Source organism: Sapajus apella, unplaced genomic scaffold, assembly GCF_009761245.1.
Source record: "Sapajus apella isolate SASKATOON/1434 unplaced genomic scaffold, GSC_monkey_1.0 scaffold159, whole genome shotgun sequence".
NCBI classification, from domain to species: domain Eukaryota; kingdom Metazoa; phylum Chordata; class Mammalia; order Primates; family Cebidae; genus Sapajus; species Sapajus apella.
In genome coordinates, this window is record NW_022437099.1 from 1,348,464 (window position 1) to 1,367,206 (window position 18,743).

At 49.3% G+C, this 18,743-nt stretch overlaps 1 protein-coding gene across 2 annotated transcripts in view; it reads left to right on the forward strand.

Moving 5' to 3' along the window:
- BAIAP2L1 (BAR/IMD domain containing adaptor protein 2 like 1) overlaps window positions 1–18,743 on the forward strand; it is a 105,599-nt gene that overhangs the window by 79,228 nt on the left and 7,628 nt on the right. For both annotated transcript variants that reach the window (XM_032266481.1, XM_032266482.1), the window contains exons 6-12: window positions 1,697–1,834; window positions 3,407–3,559; window positions 7,309–7,476; window positions 9,344–9,491; window positions 11,345–11,552; window positions 13,050–13,127; window positions 14,585–14,765. In XM_032266481.1, coding sequence (XP_032122372.1) covers window positions 1,697–1,834; window positions 3,407–3,559; window positions 7,309–7,476; window positions 9,344–9,491; window positions 11,345–11,552; window positions 13,050–13,127; window positions 14,585–14,765 — 1,074 coding nt within the window. The remainder of the gene's footprint in view (window positions 1–1,696; window positions 1,835–3,406; window positions 3,560–7,308; window positions 7,477–9,343; window positions 9,492–11,344; window positions 11,553–13,049; window positions 13,128–14,584; window positions 14,766–18,743) is intronic.

The window sequence follows — 18,743 nt, forward strand, 5'->3', positions numbered from 1 at the left end:
GCTAATTTTTGTACTTTTAGTAGAGACAGGGTTTCACCATCTTGGCCAGGCTAGTCTCAAACTCCTGACCTCATGATCCACCTGCCTTGGCCTCCCAAAGTGCTGGGATTACAGGCATGAGGCACTGCACCTGGCCAGACACCCTTCTTAACCGCACTTCACAGATTATAGGGAAAATAGGGATTTGAATTCTGATGTGGGTCTGTTAGACTTAAGACCCTGAGTTCTCTGGATGTGGTGCCTCCCCCCCCTGTAATCCCAGCTACTAGAGAGGCTGAGGCAGGAGAATCACTTGAACCTGGGAAATGGAGGTTGCAGAGAGCCTAGATCGCGTCACTGCACTCCAGCCTGAGTGACAGAGTGAGAGTCAGTCTCAAAAAAAAAAGAGACCCTGCATTCTTAAATACTCTGCAACACAGCACCCAAAACAACCCTAAGCTATTGCACCTGTTCATTCTGTTTCTTGAAATCGTAAATCATAAAACAGCCAGGAACATGTGACCTAATGTTGTCTATTTCTTCGCCAAAGTGCTTAACCAGTTTGGTGGCTAAGTGCTTTGGGTGGGACTTTGAGACTTTGGGTGGCAGAAGAAAGTTAACCACCCCCCGTCAAAAAGCCTTTGAGGAAAGAAGGAATAAAAGAAAGAGAAGATGTCCTCAGAGAACAGCCATCCTGGTCAGGGGCTCCTCGTTCAAACAGGGACCTTTAGAACAAATGCAAGACATTAACATTGAATGGAGGGGGCCATGTGAACTGAGGGGTGAGGGCCCTAGCCAGTGTGAGGGTCCCAGCCAACATGCAGATGGTGTGAGCTGTGGGGGCTAAGGGACCCAGCCAGCATAAGGATGGTGTAAAATGAGTGAGGGCCCCAGCCATTGTGAGGATGGTATGAACTGTGGGGTGAGGGTCCCAGCCAACATACAGATGGTGTGAACTGCAGGGTGAGGGTTCCAGCCAGCATAAGGATGGTGAAGTGAGTGAGGGCATTGGCCAGTGTGAACTGGCCCAGGGTGAGGATCCCAGCCACCATGCAGATGGTGTGAACTGCAGGGTGAGGGTCCCAGCCAGCATAAGGTGCTGTGAAATGAAGAATGAGGGCCCTGGGCAGTATGACGATGGTATGAACTGCAGGGTGACGGTCCCAGCCAGCATAAGGATGGTGTGAAATGAGTGAGGGCCCTGGCCATTGTGAGGATGGTATGAACTGTCAGGCAAGGGTCCCAGCCAGCATGCAGATAGTGTGAACTGCAGGGTGAGGGTCCCAGCCAGTGTGAGGATAGTGTGAACTGCAGGGTGAGGGTTGCAGCCAGCATGCAGATGATGTGAACTGAGGGTGAGGCCAGCATGAGGATGGTGTAAAGTGTGGGTGTGGGGACCCCGGGCAGCAGGAGGATGGTGTGAACTGGCTTGGGTGTGGGGGCCCCAGCCAGTGGGAGGATAGTGTGAAACTGGTGTGGGTGTGGGGGCCTCAGCCAGAGGAAGGATGATGTGAAACTGGCATGGGTGTGGGGGCCTCAGCCAGCAGAAGGATGGTGTGAACTGGTATGAGTGTGGGGGCCCCAGCCAGCATGAGGATGGCGTGAAGTGAGAGTATCAGGCCCTCAACAGCCACACACAGTGGAAGTGTAAGCAGAAGCAACTGCGTGACAATTTGTGTGGCACCACAGTAAAATAAGCACAGCATTTAACTTACAGGCAACTCTAAAAAGATACCAAACAGAACACAAGAATAAATTGGAGTCTTTGGAGAAATCCCAAGCTGAGTTGAAGAAGATCAGAAGGAAAGGCCAAGGAGGACGAAACGCACTCAAATATGAACACAAAGAAATTGAGGTGAGCTTTTTAGCAATATCTTGTTTTCTTTTGTTGTTGATAATTTCTACAGTTTAAGAGGAGGTTGGCTGGGTGTGGTGACTCACCCCTTTAATCCCAGCACTTTGGGAGGCCAAGGTGAGTAAATCATTTGAGGTCAGGAGTTCAAGACCAGCCTGGCCAACATGATGAAACGCCATCTCTACTAAAAATACAAAAATTAGCTGAGGTGGTGGCAGGTGCCTGTAGTCCCAGCTACTTAGGAGGCTGAGGCAGGAGAATTGCTTGAACCTAGGAGGCAGAGGTTGCAGTGAGCGAAGATTGTGCCACTGCACTCCAGCCTTGGTGACAGAGCAAGACTCCATCTCAAAAAAAATTTTTTGAAGTTGATCTCATAGAGGTGGGAAGTAGAATGCTCTAGAAAGCTGAGGATGGTGAGTGTGTCGATGCCGGGGGAGGGGGTGGATGAAGGAGTAGTTGGCTAATGGGTACAAACATACAGATTGATGAAAGGAATAAATTCTAGTGTCCAGGAGCAGAGTAGGGTGACTGTAGTTAACAGCAATGCATTGTCTATTTCGAAATAATTAGAAGAGAGATCTTGGAATGTACCCAACACACAGAAATAATAATTTGAGGTGATGGACACCCAAGGACCCTGCCTTGATCATTATTACATGTGCCCCATAAATATATATAAATATCATGTATCAGCTTTTAAAAATAAGCATTTTGACTGAGAGCTGAAGGATGTGGAGTTTTCCAGAGTTAAGAATAATCAGTTAGCAGCCTCCTGCCAAAACATGGGCTTTTTCTCCTGGCTCTGAAAGGAGAAGGGACTCTCCATGATTGGTGTTACTATTCTCATTGTGCAGATGGGGAAAATGAGGCTTAGGTTATATCATATTTTATTATTCCATTTTCACGCTGCTGATAAAGACATACCTGAGACTGGGCAGTTTACAAAAGAAAGAAGTTTAATGGACTCACAGCTCCACATGGCTGGGGAGGCCTCACAATCATGGCAGAAGGCAATGAGGAGCGAGTCACCTCATATGTGGATGGCAGCAGGCAAAGAGAGAGCGTGTGCAGGGAAACTCCCGCTTATAAAACCATGAGATCTTGTGAGACTCATTCACTATCACAAGCCTAGCACGGGAAAGACCAGGTCCCTCCCGAAACACGTAAGAATTATGGAAGCTGCAATTCAAGATGAGATTTGGGTGGGGACACAGCCAAACCATATCACATATTGCTGGCATTTGAAACTGGGTTTGAACCTGGAACTTTCTGGTTCCAAAGCCCATGATGCTTCCCCGTAGGACACAATCATATCTCTGGAATACAAAGTAATATTTGTGCAAATCACCCCTGGGAATATCACGCTGTTCAGCAACTTCTCTTTGCACATGAGTCAGGGACCTCAAGGAGAACAATGGTATCTACCTAGGTCAGGTTACAACGTACTTTCCTCTCCTGTGTTTACTCTGTTATTCAAATAAAGCAGGCATGAAGATGGCAGAAGGTAAACGTCAGGCTGCGTGCTATCTGATGCTCGTGTCATACTTACGTAATTATTATTTATTATTTTAGTACGTGGAGACCGTTACTTCTCGTCAGAGTGAAATCCAGAAATTTATTGCAGATGGTTGCAAAGAAGCTCTGCTTGAAGAGAAGAGGCGCTTCTGCTTTCTGGTTGACAAGCACTGCAGCTTCGCAAACCACATACATTATTATCACTTACAGGTGGGTGTGGTGGCAAATTGCATTGAGTGTATTAATAACTTTATTTCATATTTAAATGCCCCAGAAGGCTGGGCCATGGTTCATGCCTGTAATCCCAACACTTTGGGAGGCTGAGGCAGACGAATCACCTGAGATCAGGAGTTCAGGACCAGCCTGGGCAACATGACAAAACTCTATCTATAAAGAATTTTAAAAACTAGCCAGGCATGTTAACATGTGCCTGTAGTCCTAGCTGCTCAGGAGGCTGAGGTGGGAGGATCCCTTGAGCCTGGGAAGTTGAGGCTGCAGTCAGCTATGATTGTGCCACTGCACTCCAACCTGAGCAACAGAGCAGGACCCTGTCTCAGTCAGTCCATACATGCAGGAATGTACATACAGGCACACCCCTCACCTTCCACAGGTCCCCAGTATAAAGCAGGGGGCCATTTTCCCAGTGAAAAGATTCTAATAGGCCAGGCACAGTGGCTCACACCTGTAATCCCAGCACTTTGGGATGCTGAGGCCGATGGAGCATGAAGTCAGGAGATCAAGACCGTCCTGGCCAACATGGTGAAACCCCATTGCTACTAAAAATATAAAAATTAGCCAGGCCTGGTGACACACGCCTATAGTCCCAGCTATTCGGGAGGCTGAGGCAGGAGATTTGCTTGAACCTGGGAGGTGGAGGCTGCAGTAAGCTGAGATCATGCCACTGCACTCCAGCCTGGGCAACAGAGTGAGACTCTGTCCCCCTGCCCCCAAAAAAATCAACAAAAAATACATCCATATTTAAAGTCCTTCATAAAATAATGCTTCATCACTGAGAATAGCACACGTTTTCTCTTCTCACCTGCGAGTCAGCTTTTCCCAGGCTCTCTCTGATGTGTCCTCAACATCAGTGTCTTCACCATAGCTGCCGGTGAGTCCCAGCGGGCCCAGGTCTACCCCACCTGGGCAATTTGAGATGCTCCCTTCATGGGTCTGTGTATCGGGGTCACGGGCAGTTCTGTCCCAGCCCACGGGCCCCATTCACGCACGTCAGTACAGCTGGGTTCAGTGATACATTCATTCCTCTTGATGGTGTTTGTTCCTGGTTTCTTCAACTGTATGACCTCATCACCCTCCTTCCAGCACATGCAGCTGCGGGCTTAGAACCCCCAGGAATCATTATGCAACATATGCCATAATGTGTTGTTTTAAGTTACGAACTCTTTTGGGCCTTCGTAAACATCCAAAACTAGCAGTGGTTGAGGCCAAATGTTCATTGTTGTTGATAGTAAAGTTAGAGTGTTCCAAAATATAAGAAGCTTTGCAAGAGATTGAATATGAGTCAACTTCATCTTTGTTTTAAAGTAAAAATACCTTGTATGTAGGCAAATGTATTTTCTATACACTTTTTACAACTTTAAAGAGTATTCAGGACTGGGCATGGTGTCTCACACCTGTAATCACAGCACTTTGGGAGACCCAGGTGGGCAAATCACTTGAGGTCAGAAGTTCGAGACCAGCCTAGCCAACATGGTGAAACCTGTCTCTATTAAAAATACAAAAATTAGCCACGTGTGGTGGGTGCCTGTAATCCCAGTCACTTGGGAGGGAAGGCAGGAGAATTGCTTGAACCTGAGAGGCTGAGGTTACAGTAAGCCCGGATCACACCACTGCACTCCAGCCTGGGCGACAGAGTAAGACTGCCTCAAAGAAAAAAAAAAAAAAAAAAAAATGAAGGAATGTTCCGTTCCCTAAACTAAAACAGATTTAAAATGAGTACAGCAGACCACGCACAGTGGCTTATGCCTGTAATCTCAGCCCTTTGGGTAGCCAAGGCAGGAGGATCACTTGAGCCCAGGGCAACATAGTGAGACCCTGTCTCTACAAAAATAAATTTTTTTTAATTAGCCAGGTGAGGTGGTGTGCACCTATGGCCCCAGCTACTCAGGAGGCTGAGGTGGAAGGATTGCTTGAGCCCAGGAGTTCGAGGCTGCAGTGAGCTGTGATCATGCCAGTGCACTCCAGCCTGGGTGACAGAGCCAAGATCCTCTCTCAAAAAAGAAAAAGAAAATGGTTAAGGCGGTGCGCGGTGGCTCACGCCTATAATCCCAGCACTTTGGGAGGCCGAGGCGGGTGGATCACGAGGTCAAGAGATCGAGACCATCCTGGTCAACATGGTGAAACCTTGTCTCTACTAAAATTACAATAATTAGTTGGGCATGGTGGCGCACGCCTGTAGTCCCAGCTACTTGGGAGGCTGAGGCAGAAGAATTGCTTGAACCCAGGAGGTGGAGGTTGCAGTGAGCCGAGATTGTGCCACTGCACTCCAGCCTGGGTAACAAGAGCAAAATTCTGTCTCAAAAAAAGAAAGAAAATTGTTACAGCCAAGGAAAGAATTGCTGTATCAGGTGATCACTTTTGTCAACAGCGCATCTGTACTAGTTTTGGGAATGCAGAGTTCACTTTAGAATCTTCTCTTCCCAGAGTGAGGGCATCCTGTGGCACCGGCATCACAGGCTGGAGGGTTCAGAGGTGACCTGGAGGTCCTCTTCCTGTGTGACACCCCGCCATGTCATGAGGCAGCCTGGCCCGTTTTCAGGGAGCTCCAGTTATCAGCAGAGTCTTTCTTAGACTTAACCATGGGTCCCAGGAATGCTTTATAGAGTAACACAGACCAAACCTGCTCCTTTATATACTGGAAGTTTCTTCAACTGTCTGAAAACTGGTTTTGTGACTTGCCTTAATTCAGCTAAAGCATCCCAGACCTTTCCATGGAGCTGGGATGAGGCAGGCCCAAGCAGCTGGTCCGCGTTGCTGCAGAGGGTCAGGGTGATAGCCGGGGGTCGGGTGGTGTTGACCTGGTGTGTCAGTGTGACAGTTGGGGGTGGGACGGCATTGACCTAGTGTGTCAGGGTGACATTTGGGGACAAGGATGGTGTGGGGGCTTTGCCCCCCCCCAGGACTGACATCAGCTCCCCTGCCCCTCTTTGTAAACTGCGAGGCTGATTAAAAGCAGCGTGACTGACATGTACACAACTGCAGGGCAGGCCCCTGACTTCCCTTTTCTAACCAGAGTGCTGCTCAGAAAAGGGGTTCACTGGAAGGGCCTGGGGGCCCCTCTGGGAGCCCAGTTGTCAGGAGCAGAGCCAGGCTTGTGGATGCTGGAGGGGCGCTCGGCCTCCAGGGCTACAGGGTCTCATCTCCGCTGGTCAGGGTCTGCTCTGCAAAGCTTTGTCGGGCCTGTGATGGGGTCCCCCTCAGCACTGCCCACCACTCACCGACGACAGTCCCTCTTTCCCCTGGATACTCTCTGGACAGAGTCTGAGTCACTTCTCTAATGCATGAGCCGGTCAGAGTCAGCTCCTGGGCCGGTGGCCTGTGTTGGAAGCGCTGCTTTTAGTTGGAGTGGGAGGGAGAAAGTGATGGTTAGTTAGTGTTTCGGGGGCCACCTGGAAAACGGGATTCATGCGGATTGCTCCCTGCCTTCCTTTGAGTTTCTGTTCTTGTTCTTAACCATTTACCATCGCCGTATTAGTCCTAAGCTCTGTACTCACAGACAGAGAGCAGGAAATTTCCGTTTGATTCACAGTTCATGCCCCTCTCAGCCAGTGAGATACAGCAGATGCCCTAGGTGCTTAAACTGCTCCCCGAGTTTAACCCAGAGCCCCCACACTCCTGGTGCTAAGCCAGCAATAGGTTATCAGCAATATGACGAGATGGAATTTTTCTCAGCTCTTCAAACAGTTGTCTTTGTCTTTAGTCTTCTTCTTTTGGATTTGCAGTCTGCAGAACTACTGAATTCCAAGCTGCCTCGGTGGCAGGAGACCTGCGTTGACGCCATCAAAGTGCCAGAGAAAATCATGAATATGATCGAAGAAATAAAGACCCCAGGCTCTACCCCCGTGTCCGGAACACCTCAGCCTTCGCCTATGATCGAGAGAAGCAATGTGGTAGGGGTCAGTTTTCTCTTCCAGATTTCAATTGTGTGTTTCCTAACTTCACCCAGGCCAAATTCGTCTTCGGTGGTAGATATCACAAGTCCTCCTTTATGACTTCCAAGGCCATCTTTTTGCACCTCTAGCCTTACCTTCAGGTGTGAAGTTAGCTGGGCACATGTTTTATACTATGTTTGGTGCTATTATCTTTGTTTTGGAAATTTTATTCTTACTGGGTTTTTTTTGTTGTTGTTGTTGTTGTTTTTGAGACTCTGGAGTGCAATGGTGTGATCTCAGCTCACTGCAACCTCCACCTCCTGAGTTCAAGCGATTCTCCTGCCTCAGCCTCCCAGGTAACTGGGATTACAGGTGCCCACCACCATACCTGGCTAATTTTTTTTATTTTATTTTATTTATTTATTTTTTTTTTTGAGACGGAGTTTCACTCATGTTACCCAGGCTAGAGTGCAATGGCGCGATCTCGGCTCACCGCAACCTCCGCCTCCTGGGTTCAGGCAATTCTCCTGCCTCAGCCTCCTGAGTAGCTGGGATTACAGGCACGTGCCACCAGGCCCAGCTAATTTTTTGTATTTTTTTTTTTTTTTAGTAGAGACGGGATTTCACCATGTTGACCAGGATGGTCTCGATCTCTTGACCTCATGATCCACCCGCCTCGGCCTCCCAAAGTGCTGGGATTACAGGCTTGAGCCACCGCGCCCGGCCTATTTTATTTTTTTTTGGAGATGGAGTCTTGCTCTGTCACCAGGCTGGATGCAGTGGCACCATCTTGGCTCACTGCAACCACCACCTCCTGGGTTCAAGTGATTCTCCTGCCTTGGCCTCCCGAGTAGCTGGGACTACAGGCATGTGCCACCATGCCCAGCTAATTTTTTGTATTTTTAGTAGAGATGGGATTTCACCCTGTTGGCCAGGATGATCTCTATCTCTTGACCTTGTAATCCACCTGCCTCAGCCTCCCAAAGTGCTGGGATTACAGGTGTGAGCTATCGCACCCAGCTTCTTGCTGTTTTTAATTGTTATCATTTCAAGTAAGTTTATTCCCAAGGAAGGAACTGTAGGTATCTCACAAAATAAATTAGACACACTCTGATGCCATTCATCACAATGTCAGGCACTTCAAGAAAAAAACAGGCATCAAAGTATTCACAGTAATGAATTCGTACATTTGTAGTTTGCTGATCTTTGAACCTGGGCTCTGTGTGGAGACTGGGATGTAGCAGGTAGTTTAAACACACGGGGCTGCTCTTTCTGCCCATCTCAAACACCCTGAAATGTGGCCGGGTGCAGTGGCTCACACCTGTGATCTCAGCTCACTGCAACCACTGCCTCCTGGGTTCAAGCGATTCTCCTGCCTCAGCCTCCCAAATAGTGGGACTACAGGTGCACGCCACCACGCCCAGGCTCAGTGGCAGGAGATCTGCGTTGATGCCATCAAAGTGCCAGAGAAAATCATGAATGTGATCAAAGAAATAAAGACCCCAGCCTCTATCCATGTGTCCTACCCCCGTAACTTTGGGAGGCTGAACACTTGAGGTCAGAAGGTCGAGAGCAGCCTGGCCAACATGGTAAAACCCCATCTCTACTAAAAATACAGAAAATTGCTGGGTGTGGTAGCACCTGCCTGTAATCCAGCTACTTGGGAGGCTGAAGCAGGAGAATCATGTGCATCTGGGAGACAGAGGTTGCAGTGAGCCAAGATCATACCCTACCTGCTACACTCCAGCCTGGGCCACAGACGAGACTCTCTCAAAATAAATAAATAAAAATAAAGCCTATGATTTTAAAAAAAACAGCCTTGGGAATCTGTGTAATTCCAATTCTGCATGATACTACTATTAGACTAATATAGAATTTTTCACAGGTTAGGAAAGATTACGACACCCTTTCTAAATGCTCACCAAAGATGCCCCCCGCTCCTTCAGGCCGAGCGTACACCAGTCCTTTGATCGATATGTTTAATAACCCAGCAACGGCCACACCAAAATCAGAAAGGATAAATAATTCAACAGGTAAGAGATTTCTTTGAAGATACATTTTAAATTTGTTTTAAGATAAGCTGTGAAATAAATATTTTGGATAAATGTGTTGCAAGGTCTGGAGGTAAACAAGCAGGTAGGGTGGATACATTCAGCCCTGGCTGTGCAGGCATGAGTTCAGAACAAATACAGGTCCAGACTGTGAGACGCACTGATAAGTGATAGATTTCTCTGACACTCACCAGTTCTGCACACTGACTGATGTTTAGCCAGCCCTGTTGAGAATTAATATATTTACAAACAAATGGAGGCTGGGCGTGGTGGCTCATGCCTGTAATCCCAGCACTTTGGAACGCTGAGGCAGGTGGATCACCTGAGGTCAAGAGTTCAAGACCAGCCTGACCAATATGGTGAAACCCCATCTCTACTAAAAATACAAAAATTAGCCAGAAGTGGAGGCATGCACCTGTAGTCCCAGGTACTCGGGAGGCTGAGACAGGAGAATTACTTGAACCCAGAAGGCAGAGGTTGCAATGAGCTGAGATCACACCACTGCACTCCCCTAGACAACAGAGTGAGACTCTGTCTCAAAAAGAAAAGAAAAGAAAATTGCTGGTGGGTTCAACACCAGCAAGGTAGAGAGTGGCAGGTTAAAGGGACAGCAAGGTGTTTGTTGTAACCATGAAGAATCTGCAAGAATAAAGCAGAAAGAGATCTGGTATTGTTTTAAATTAAAGATGCTTGCTGTATTACTAGCTTGGGAAAACTTAAATGGAAAACAGATATATATATATATTTTTAAGTGGGCCAGAAGCAGTGGCTCACACCTATAATCCCAGCACTTTGGGAGGCCAAGGTGGAAGGATCGTTTGAGGCCAGGAGGTCAGGACCAGACTGGGCAACATAGTGAGACACTGTCTCTACAAATAAATTAAAAATAAGCCTGGCATGGCAGAGTGTGCCTGTAGTCCCAGCTACTTAGGAGGCTGAGGAGGGAGGATCCTTTAAGCCTGGGAAGTTCAGGCTGCAGTGACCTGTGATCCTGCCACTATACTCCAGCCTGGGCAACAGAATGAGACTCTGTCTCACATGTTATGCGTACATATATGTATATATTTTACCTTTTTTTCCCCTGGAGTGGAAATATCAGCTTGTGTTTGAATGGACACATGAACAGTACAGCCTCGTGCTCATGAGTAGAGGCTCTGGGGTGGGCCTGCTGGAGCTGCGTCCTGGCCCAGCCTAGCACCTGCCAGCTGTGGGGTCTGTCCTGTGGATGATGGCAGCACCTTCCTCCTGGGAGCCTGGCAGGATGGCAGCTGTGAGGCATTGAGATTGGTGACGGTCCCCTGGTGAGGAATCCAAAAATGGAACTCATCCTCACCTCATCCTTCCCACGCCCGGGGGTGAGAAGCTGAGCAGCCGGCATGGCAAGACCGACTGCATTTGCAGTTTTCTTCTTTTCTTTGTGGACATTGGCAGTTGCGTTTGAACTGTGGCCCCAGCCCGCCTGTGCGATTGCAATTGCAAGGGCGGTTTGGCGGCAGAGCAGTTTGCCTCTCTCAGGAGAGCCATCCTGGCCAAAGCAGAGCGCAGATAAACCTGGCAGACGCTGCCTTGTCCTTGGGTCTGAAAAAGAACCCGCAGCTGCAGGGATCCTCTCCTGCACTGTGCGTGGCTTCAGGCCGCGGGCTGCCTCCGTTTCTCAGCAGTCCCTGTCCCTTCTGGGCAATGATCAAGGCGAGGAAATAGGACAGGGTCAGTTTCCGTGGAAGGAGCGTTGCTGGCAAGATGGGCACGAGTGGCTGTCTGGGGTTTGCTCATTGGAACATGCCTGTTGATTCTCGTGCTTTGAGAAGCTATTACCACTACACCCCCTCCAACAGATACTTCCGAAGATCCCAGTTTACAACGATCAGTTTCGGTTGCAACTGGACTGAACATGATGAAAAAGCAGAAAGTGAAGACCATCTTCCCGCACACTGCGGGCGCCAACAAGACCTTACTCAGCTTTGCACAGGGAGACGTCATCACGCTGCTCATCCCCGAGGAGAAGGATGGCTGGCTGTACGGAGAACATGATACGTCCAAGGCGTAAGTCTGGGCATGATGGTCCCCACCGGGCTCCAGACGGCCACTCCCTTCCAGAGCAGCCAAGCTGCAAGTCGTCTTTGTGGACATGTTCACATTTTAGCCGAAGTTTATGGTGTAGTTCTAGTTTAGTTAGCTCGAGTTATTCGATCCAAGGCTATTTTCTGTATGTCTGTGCATGTAGAGATACAATGGTGCATGCCTAGGTTATTAGATCATGTGAAGTCACCTCTCTGAAAGTAGTAAACATTCTTTTGTCTTTTAAAAAAATTTAGCGTTTAGCCAAGTGCTAAGCATCCCAGCACTTGGGGAGGCCAAGGCGGGTGGATCACCTGAGGTCAGGAGTTCAAGACCAGCCTGGTCAACATGGTGAAACCTCATCTCTACTAAAAATACAAAAAGTAGCCAGGTGTGGTGGTGGGCACCTGTAATCCTAGCTACTCGGGAAGGTGAGGCAGGAGAATCTGGGATTGAACCTGGGAGGTAGGGGTTGCAGTGAGCCGAGATGGCGCCACTGCACTCCAACCTTGGGTAACAGCAAGACTCCATCTCAAAAAGAAAATAATAATAATAATAATAATAATAATAATAAACGTTTGATTTCTTGAGGATCTGCATATCAGATATACTTTGCTAAGGTTTAGCACATAGGTAGTTTGAATGCCATCCTCAATTTCAGCCATAAGTATGTGCACAAGTCTTACTGTAACTAGCTTGTCAGTTTTCTAGATAGATTGTTCAGATGTATTAAATAAAACCATATGAACAATAAATAAAAGGGTAATCCAAATCAAATTAATGTTATACATACAACATATTATTCCTTTTTAGCCAGGCATGGTGGTACACGCCTCTGGTCCCAGCTACTCGGATGCTGAGGTGGGAGGATTGCTCGAGCCCGGGAGTTTGAGGCCACAGTGAGCTACGATCGCCCCACTCACTCCAGCCTGGGCAACAGAGCAAGAGCCTGTCTGTATTCTTTTTTTTTTTAAAAAAAAAAAAAGGAAAACTTTTGTTTGTTTTTGAGACTGAATCTCGCTCTGTTGCCCAGGCTGGAGTGCAATGGCACAATCTCAGCTCACTGCACCCTCCACCTCCTGGATTCAAGCAATTCTTCTGCCCCAGACTCCTGAGCAGCTGGGATTACAGGCGCCTGCTACCACGCCCAGCTAATTTTTGTATTTTTAGTAGAGACAGGGTTTCACCATGTTGGCCAGGCTGGTCTTGAACTCCTGGCCTCATGATCTGCCTGCCTTGGTCTCCCAAAGTGCTGGAATTACAGGCATGAGCCACCACGCCTGTCCAAGAAAAACTTAACAATGCACATTGTTCAGTATGTCTGAAAGTCCATATTTATCTATTCAAAGCCTTAATTTCATTCACTCCACACGTGGGCCTTTATGGTGCAGTCTGCCCTGAGCTTTCATCAGGCTGTTCAGGGTGATTGCCCTGCCCACTTGCCTACCACTGATAGGGTCTTTTCTCCCTCTTTGCCTGTAGGAGGGGCTGGTTCCCGTCGTCATACACGAAGTTGCTAGAAGAAAGTGAGACGGAAGCAATGACTGTGCCCACACCAAGGTAGCCCTGAGTGTGGCTAAGCTCTCTCAGCGACAGAAACCCCTGCCTGATGTCTCCATAACTCATCACCACCTAGCTCTAGCTCTGTCGCAGGCCCTGCCCTCAGCCTCGGCTCTCGCGGATCAGTGAGAGAAGAGACTGCAGTTCACGGTGCTGTCTGCCGTGATTTCTGTTGTCCCTGAGCTTTGCTGACTGTCTGCTGTTACAGCCCAGGCCACCTCCTCTCCCCACTTCTGCAGCCCCCTGAAACTCCTTCCCTGTCCCCTGCACCTCCTGGTCGCTAAATCCAGGCGTATGTTTTCCATCCTTATCTTACGTAGCAGCCCTTAGCACTGTTGTGTGCTTTTTCTGGAATGTTCTCTGACCCTGGCTGCTTGACCTGTGCTCTGTTTGTTATCTGCCTCACCAGCTCTTTACATCCTCTTCTGCCCATCAGTGTTTTTGGGGGTCACCCTGGGTCCATCCTTCCTGCCTGTGCTGGGCCATCTCGTCCACTCCCGTGGCCTGAAGTACCCTGATGACCTTCGCCGAGCACCTGCTTGCTGAAAACCCCCAAATCCGTATTCCAGGCCAGATAATAACAGTAGTTACTGCGTTGATTCTCTCATTTAATTCTCCCAGCATCCCCATGAGGGTGGGCCCCCACTTTAAAAAATGAGGCCAGGCCAGGCGCGGTGGCTCACGCTTGTACTCCCAGCACTTTGGGAGGCAGAGGCCGGTGGATCATGAGGTCAGGAGTTCGAGACCAGCCTGACCAACACAGCGAAACCTCGTCTCTACTAAAAATACAATAATTAGCTGGGCGTGGTGGCACACACCTGTAATCCCAGCTACTCAGGAGGCTGAGGCAGGAGAATTGCCTGAACCTGGGAGGCAGAAGTTGCAGTGAGTCAATATCGTGCCACTACACTCCAGCCTGGGCGGCAGAGTGAGACTTCATCTCAAAAAGAAAAAAAAAAAAGAAAAAGAAAATGAAGCCAAGTGTGGTGGCTCACACCTCTAATCCCAGCACTTTGGGAGGCCGAGGGGGTGGATCACAAGGTCAGGAGTTTGAGACCAGTCTGGCCAACATAGAGAAACCCCATCTCCACTAAAAATACAAAAATTAGCCGGGGTGGTGGCACACGCATGTGATCCCAGCTACTTGGGAGGCTGAAGTAGGATAATTGCTTGAACCCAGGAGGCAGAGGTTGCAGTGAGCCAAGATCACGCCATTGCACTCCAGCCTGGGTGACAGAGTGAGACTCTGTTGCAAAAAAACAAAACAAAACAAAAAAACTTAGAGTGTTTTGTATTGACATATGTACTGTGTGTGGAGGTGGGTGTGAGACTTGAGTTCCGTTTTTGATTTGTGATCGCTCATTACTATCATCCTTGGTCAGGGGCACAGAGGATGTTTGGAGTTTGCACGGTGAGACCTTGTCTTATGTGTGTGCTCTGTCCTTTTTGGGTTTGAGCCCCGCGCCGGTGAGAAGCATCAGCACCGTGAACTTGTCTGAGAGCAGCAGTGTTGTCATCCCCCCACCCGACTACCTGGAATGCTTGTCCATGGGGGCAGCTGCCGACAAGAGGGCAGACCAGGCCAGAACTACATCCACCTTCAAGTCGCCGGCGTCCAAGCCAGAGACCGTGGATCCTGTGAGTGAAGCTGCACGGGGGTGTCCTGTGTACCGGACTCGCTGCCACTGGGAGGCACGGGGCGCTGTTCCCACCGTGATAACCTTGCTCTACTCTGACCCCAGTGGGAGGACAGTCGCTGGGGAGGAGGAGGAGGAGTCTTGTCACCTTTGATTCTCTAGATTCCCTTCCTTGTCATGCAGCCTTTAAACTTCTTGACTCCAGCCCTCTATCTTGTCAGTGGCAGTTTACACACAGTAGACCCCAGCTTGCTAGATTCTAATAGATTTCTTATCTCTCCTGCCTGGCTGCAGTTTTTTTAGCCACTTAATCATCATTTGCTTCCATTTTCATATGTTCTGAAGGGAGGCTTAGTTTAAAAGTGCTAACTTCATCTTTCTTTAGAAAGTGTACTCCCAGGCACTCCGTATGTTATCTTTAACCCTAAACCCTGTAGTCTGGGGTCTTAAGGTTAAAGATAACCCTGAAAGATAACCTTAAAATGCCTCTGGGGGCCTATCGTACCGCCTGGGCTCCCAGAACCAATTCATCCATTCCCGCAACTGTGCATGTCTGCTGGACACCAGGCCCAGGTGCAGGCTCTCCAGATAGCAGTGAACAAGGCAAGACCCTGCCTCTTGGGAACTTCGTTCTAGTGATAGGAAGCAGACAATAAAAAATAAACAAAAACATCGAGATAAAAGCCATGCAGAGGGCCGAGTGTGGTGGCTCACGCCTGTAATCCCAGCACTTTGGGAGGCTGAGGCAGGCGAATCACCTGAGGTCATGAGTTCAAGACCAGCCTGGCCAACGCAGTGAAACACCATCTCTACTAAAAATGCGAAAATTAGCTGGGTGTGGTGGTGGGCACCTGTAATCCCAGCTCCTCGGGAGGCTGAGGCAAGAGAATGGCTTGAACCCAGGAGGCAGAGGTTGCAGTGAGCCGAGATCACACCATTGCACTCCAGCCTTGGGGACAAGAGCGAGACTTCATCTCAAAAAGAAAAAAAAAAGCCATGCAGAGAATAATACAAGGTGAGGTGATGGTGGGGAGGGGAGGAATGCGGCTGGACATCACTCCCAGGTTGGGTTGGCTGAGGTTGGTGCGCCCTGGCATGAGACCCGTGGGAGAAGGGAAGGAGGCTGGGCAGTGGTGTCTGCACCCCTCGCTCCAGGAGCTGTCTTTGGCTGAAGGAGCCAGGGTTCTATACCTTGTGTGTGGGGCCTTTGTTCGGCTGTGAGTGGTGCCCAGGCAGAGTCTCTCAATTATAGGAAGTGGATGCACTTCTAAAATGTGCCCCAGACCTTCGTGTGACTCCGCGTGAGCCTTGAGGCATCTGGGAACATAGACCTGCCTCAGTGTAGGCTACAGTGGCATGCTTTGGTTTAGGAATGCTAGCTTTTGAAACTGTATTCAAAATGTCTTTGAGGACAGGTGCAACGGCTCACATCTGTAATTCCAACACTTTGGGAGGCCAAGGCAGGAGGATTGCTTGAGCCCAGGAGTTTTAGACCAGCCTGGGCAATATAGCAAAACCCCTTATCTACAAAAAATACAAAAGTTAGCCAGGTGTTACGGCACATGCCTGTAGTCTCATCTGTTCGGGAGGTTGTGTTGGGAGAATCGCTTGAACCCAGAAGGTCAAGGCTGCTGTGAACCGTGATCATACCACTGCACTCCAGCCTGGTGACAGAGACCCTGTCTCCGAAAACATAAAATGAAAATTGTTGACACTGTAGTTGTTTGAATCTGGATCCAGATCAGCTCCACACATTGTAATTGGTGGATGGTCTCGTGAGGCCTTCTCTATCTGCCCATCTCCCCTTCTGTCTCTCTTTCTTTGCTATCTGTTTGTAAAAGAACTGGTCGTTTGTCCTGGTAGGTGTCCCCCATGTGGGTTTTGCTGATGGCGTCCTTGCTGCACTCCCCCGTGTCTCCTGTATTTCTGTAAATTGGTAGTAAGGCCTCAGGCCCTGCTCAGAGTCTGTTGCTGCTTTGCTTGTTTGCCTGTTCGGTTTTGCTGGAGCATTTCAATGGCAAGGAGGCACATGGGTACATGTGTTTGTCTCTTTCTGTGATGTTCATAGCTGTTGATGCTCGCCTAGCCTGCTGCTTTATTAAGGTTGGATAATGCCTTTTAAGGTAAAAGAATCTTGCCCAAAAAAATTCGTTAGTTCTGGGCCGGGCACAGTGGCTCACACTTGTAATCCCAGCACTTTGGATCATCTGAGGTCAGGAGTTCGAGACCAGCCTGACCAACATGGAGAAACCTTGTCTCTACTGAAAAATACAAAAAATTAGCCAGGCATCATGGCACATGCCTGTAATCCCAGCTACTTGAGAGGCTGAGGCAGGAGAATCACTTGAACCTGGGAGGCGGAGGTTGCAGCGAGCTGAGATCGTTCCACTGCACTCCAATCTGGTGACAGGGAGACTCCGTCTCAAAAAAAAAAAAAAAAAAAAAATCAGTCTGGAATTATAAGTGAGAACACCAACACTTTAGCCAACACAGGATAGTCTCTGGTGTTATGAAACAAAAACGCGCCACTGTCAGCGTATTTACCATGTGGGTGAAGCTTGGTGAAGAAAGCATTGTCACCGCCGTTCTTACTACAGGGAACTGGATGAATTGAAGAAGGCTGGTTTTAAGTATCAGTGTACTCAATAATGACAGATTCTTCCTTACTTAGCACTGGGGAGTGTAAAAGTGACCTGCCTTCATTTTTAAACCTCTTCATTGGCTGAATCATGACATTCTGTCAGTGTCAGGCAGCTGCTAACGATCTGAGGCTTCCTACTTCCTCGGGCAGAGCACACACACCATTGTCTCCGAGGGCCCTGACCCGGAGGGCTGGGCTGGGCTGGGCTGGGGCTGCCTGCGGGGGGCAACCTGGTGCTCTGTAGCCTCCACGGCACAGTTGGCCCAGGTGGACACCACGCCGCCCTTCCCACCTGAGATCCTGTTCTCAGCTCGTACCCACAGCTTTCAGCCTGTCCCCTCCACAGGAGAGATTTCCAGTCATCCTGTCCCCGGCTGCCTCCACAGGCTGCACCCGCCAAAGCTCACTCCCCCACAGACCACCCTCCCTCCCACCTCCACCACACAGACACACACACATGCACGCATGCACGCGCACACACACACACCCCCCGTCGTTTTCAGGTCCTCAATACACGTACACACACTCACACGCCATCATCTTTAGGTGCCCCCTTTCTGTCTCAAAAGCTAGAAGGCTTTTCAGTCTTTGATTTTAGCAGCCTTTCATTTCTGGTTTCATCTAAGAACATTTGAAAGCCCCAAATAGCTAATGAGAATGCCCTCCTTCTGTGGATTCTAATAATTTCAGTTGTCATTGATTCTGTGTGTGTCATGATTGCTGATTAACTTAATGATCACTGAAATCAACGAAAAGGCCTGTCCAGCACAGGGGTGGAGTTGACGCCCACAAGGAGGTCATGCTTATCACTGACAGCAGCTGATATTCCCTGGACAGCAGACTTCTGTCAACAGTCACATGGCAGGGAGGGTTCGGCTGTAGGGGAGGAGTTTTGTGGACAGAGATGAGACCATCCCATCAGCACTCATCCAGCCGGCATCTAGGGGGCGGCTAGTGCCAGGCCTTTGAGACGTAAACAGGAATGAGACCCACGCAGGGGTGGAGTCCAGGGAGCACATGATGCCTGGGGCTAGGACAAGGGGAGAGGCCAGGCTTCCTGGGACATATCAGGGGAGGCTTCTAGGAGGAAAGCATTGGAGCCAAGCTCTAAGGCATGAGCTTCAGCAGAAACACAAGGCCCAGGCATTGTGGTTCCCTGGGGGGACTCAAGAGCTGGGGTCTGGCAGCAGCCAGAGAGGCAGGACGAGCCCCCACGCTGGGCTGTGAGGGGAGTGGCGCCACCAGCCCGTGGCCCCCTCCTGTCTTTTGTACCTGCCTGCCCTTCGCACCCTCATGGTGCTTCCTGTGTGGGATCTCCCAGGAGGTAGAGGGATTACG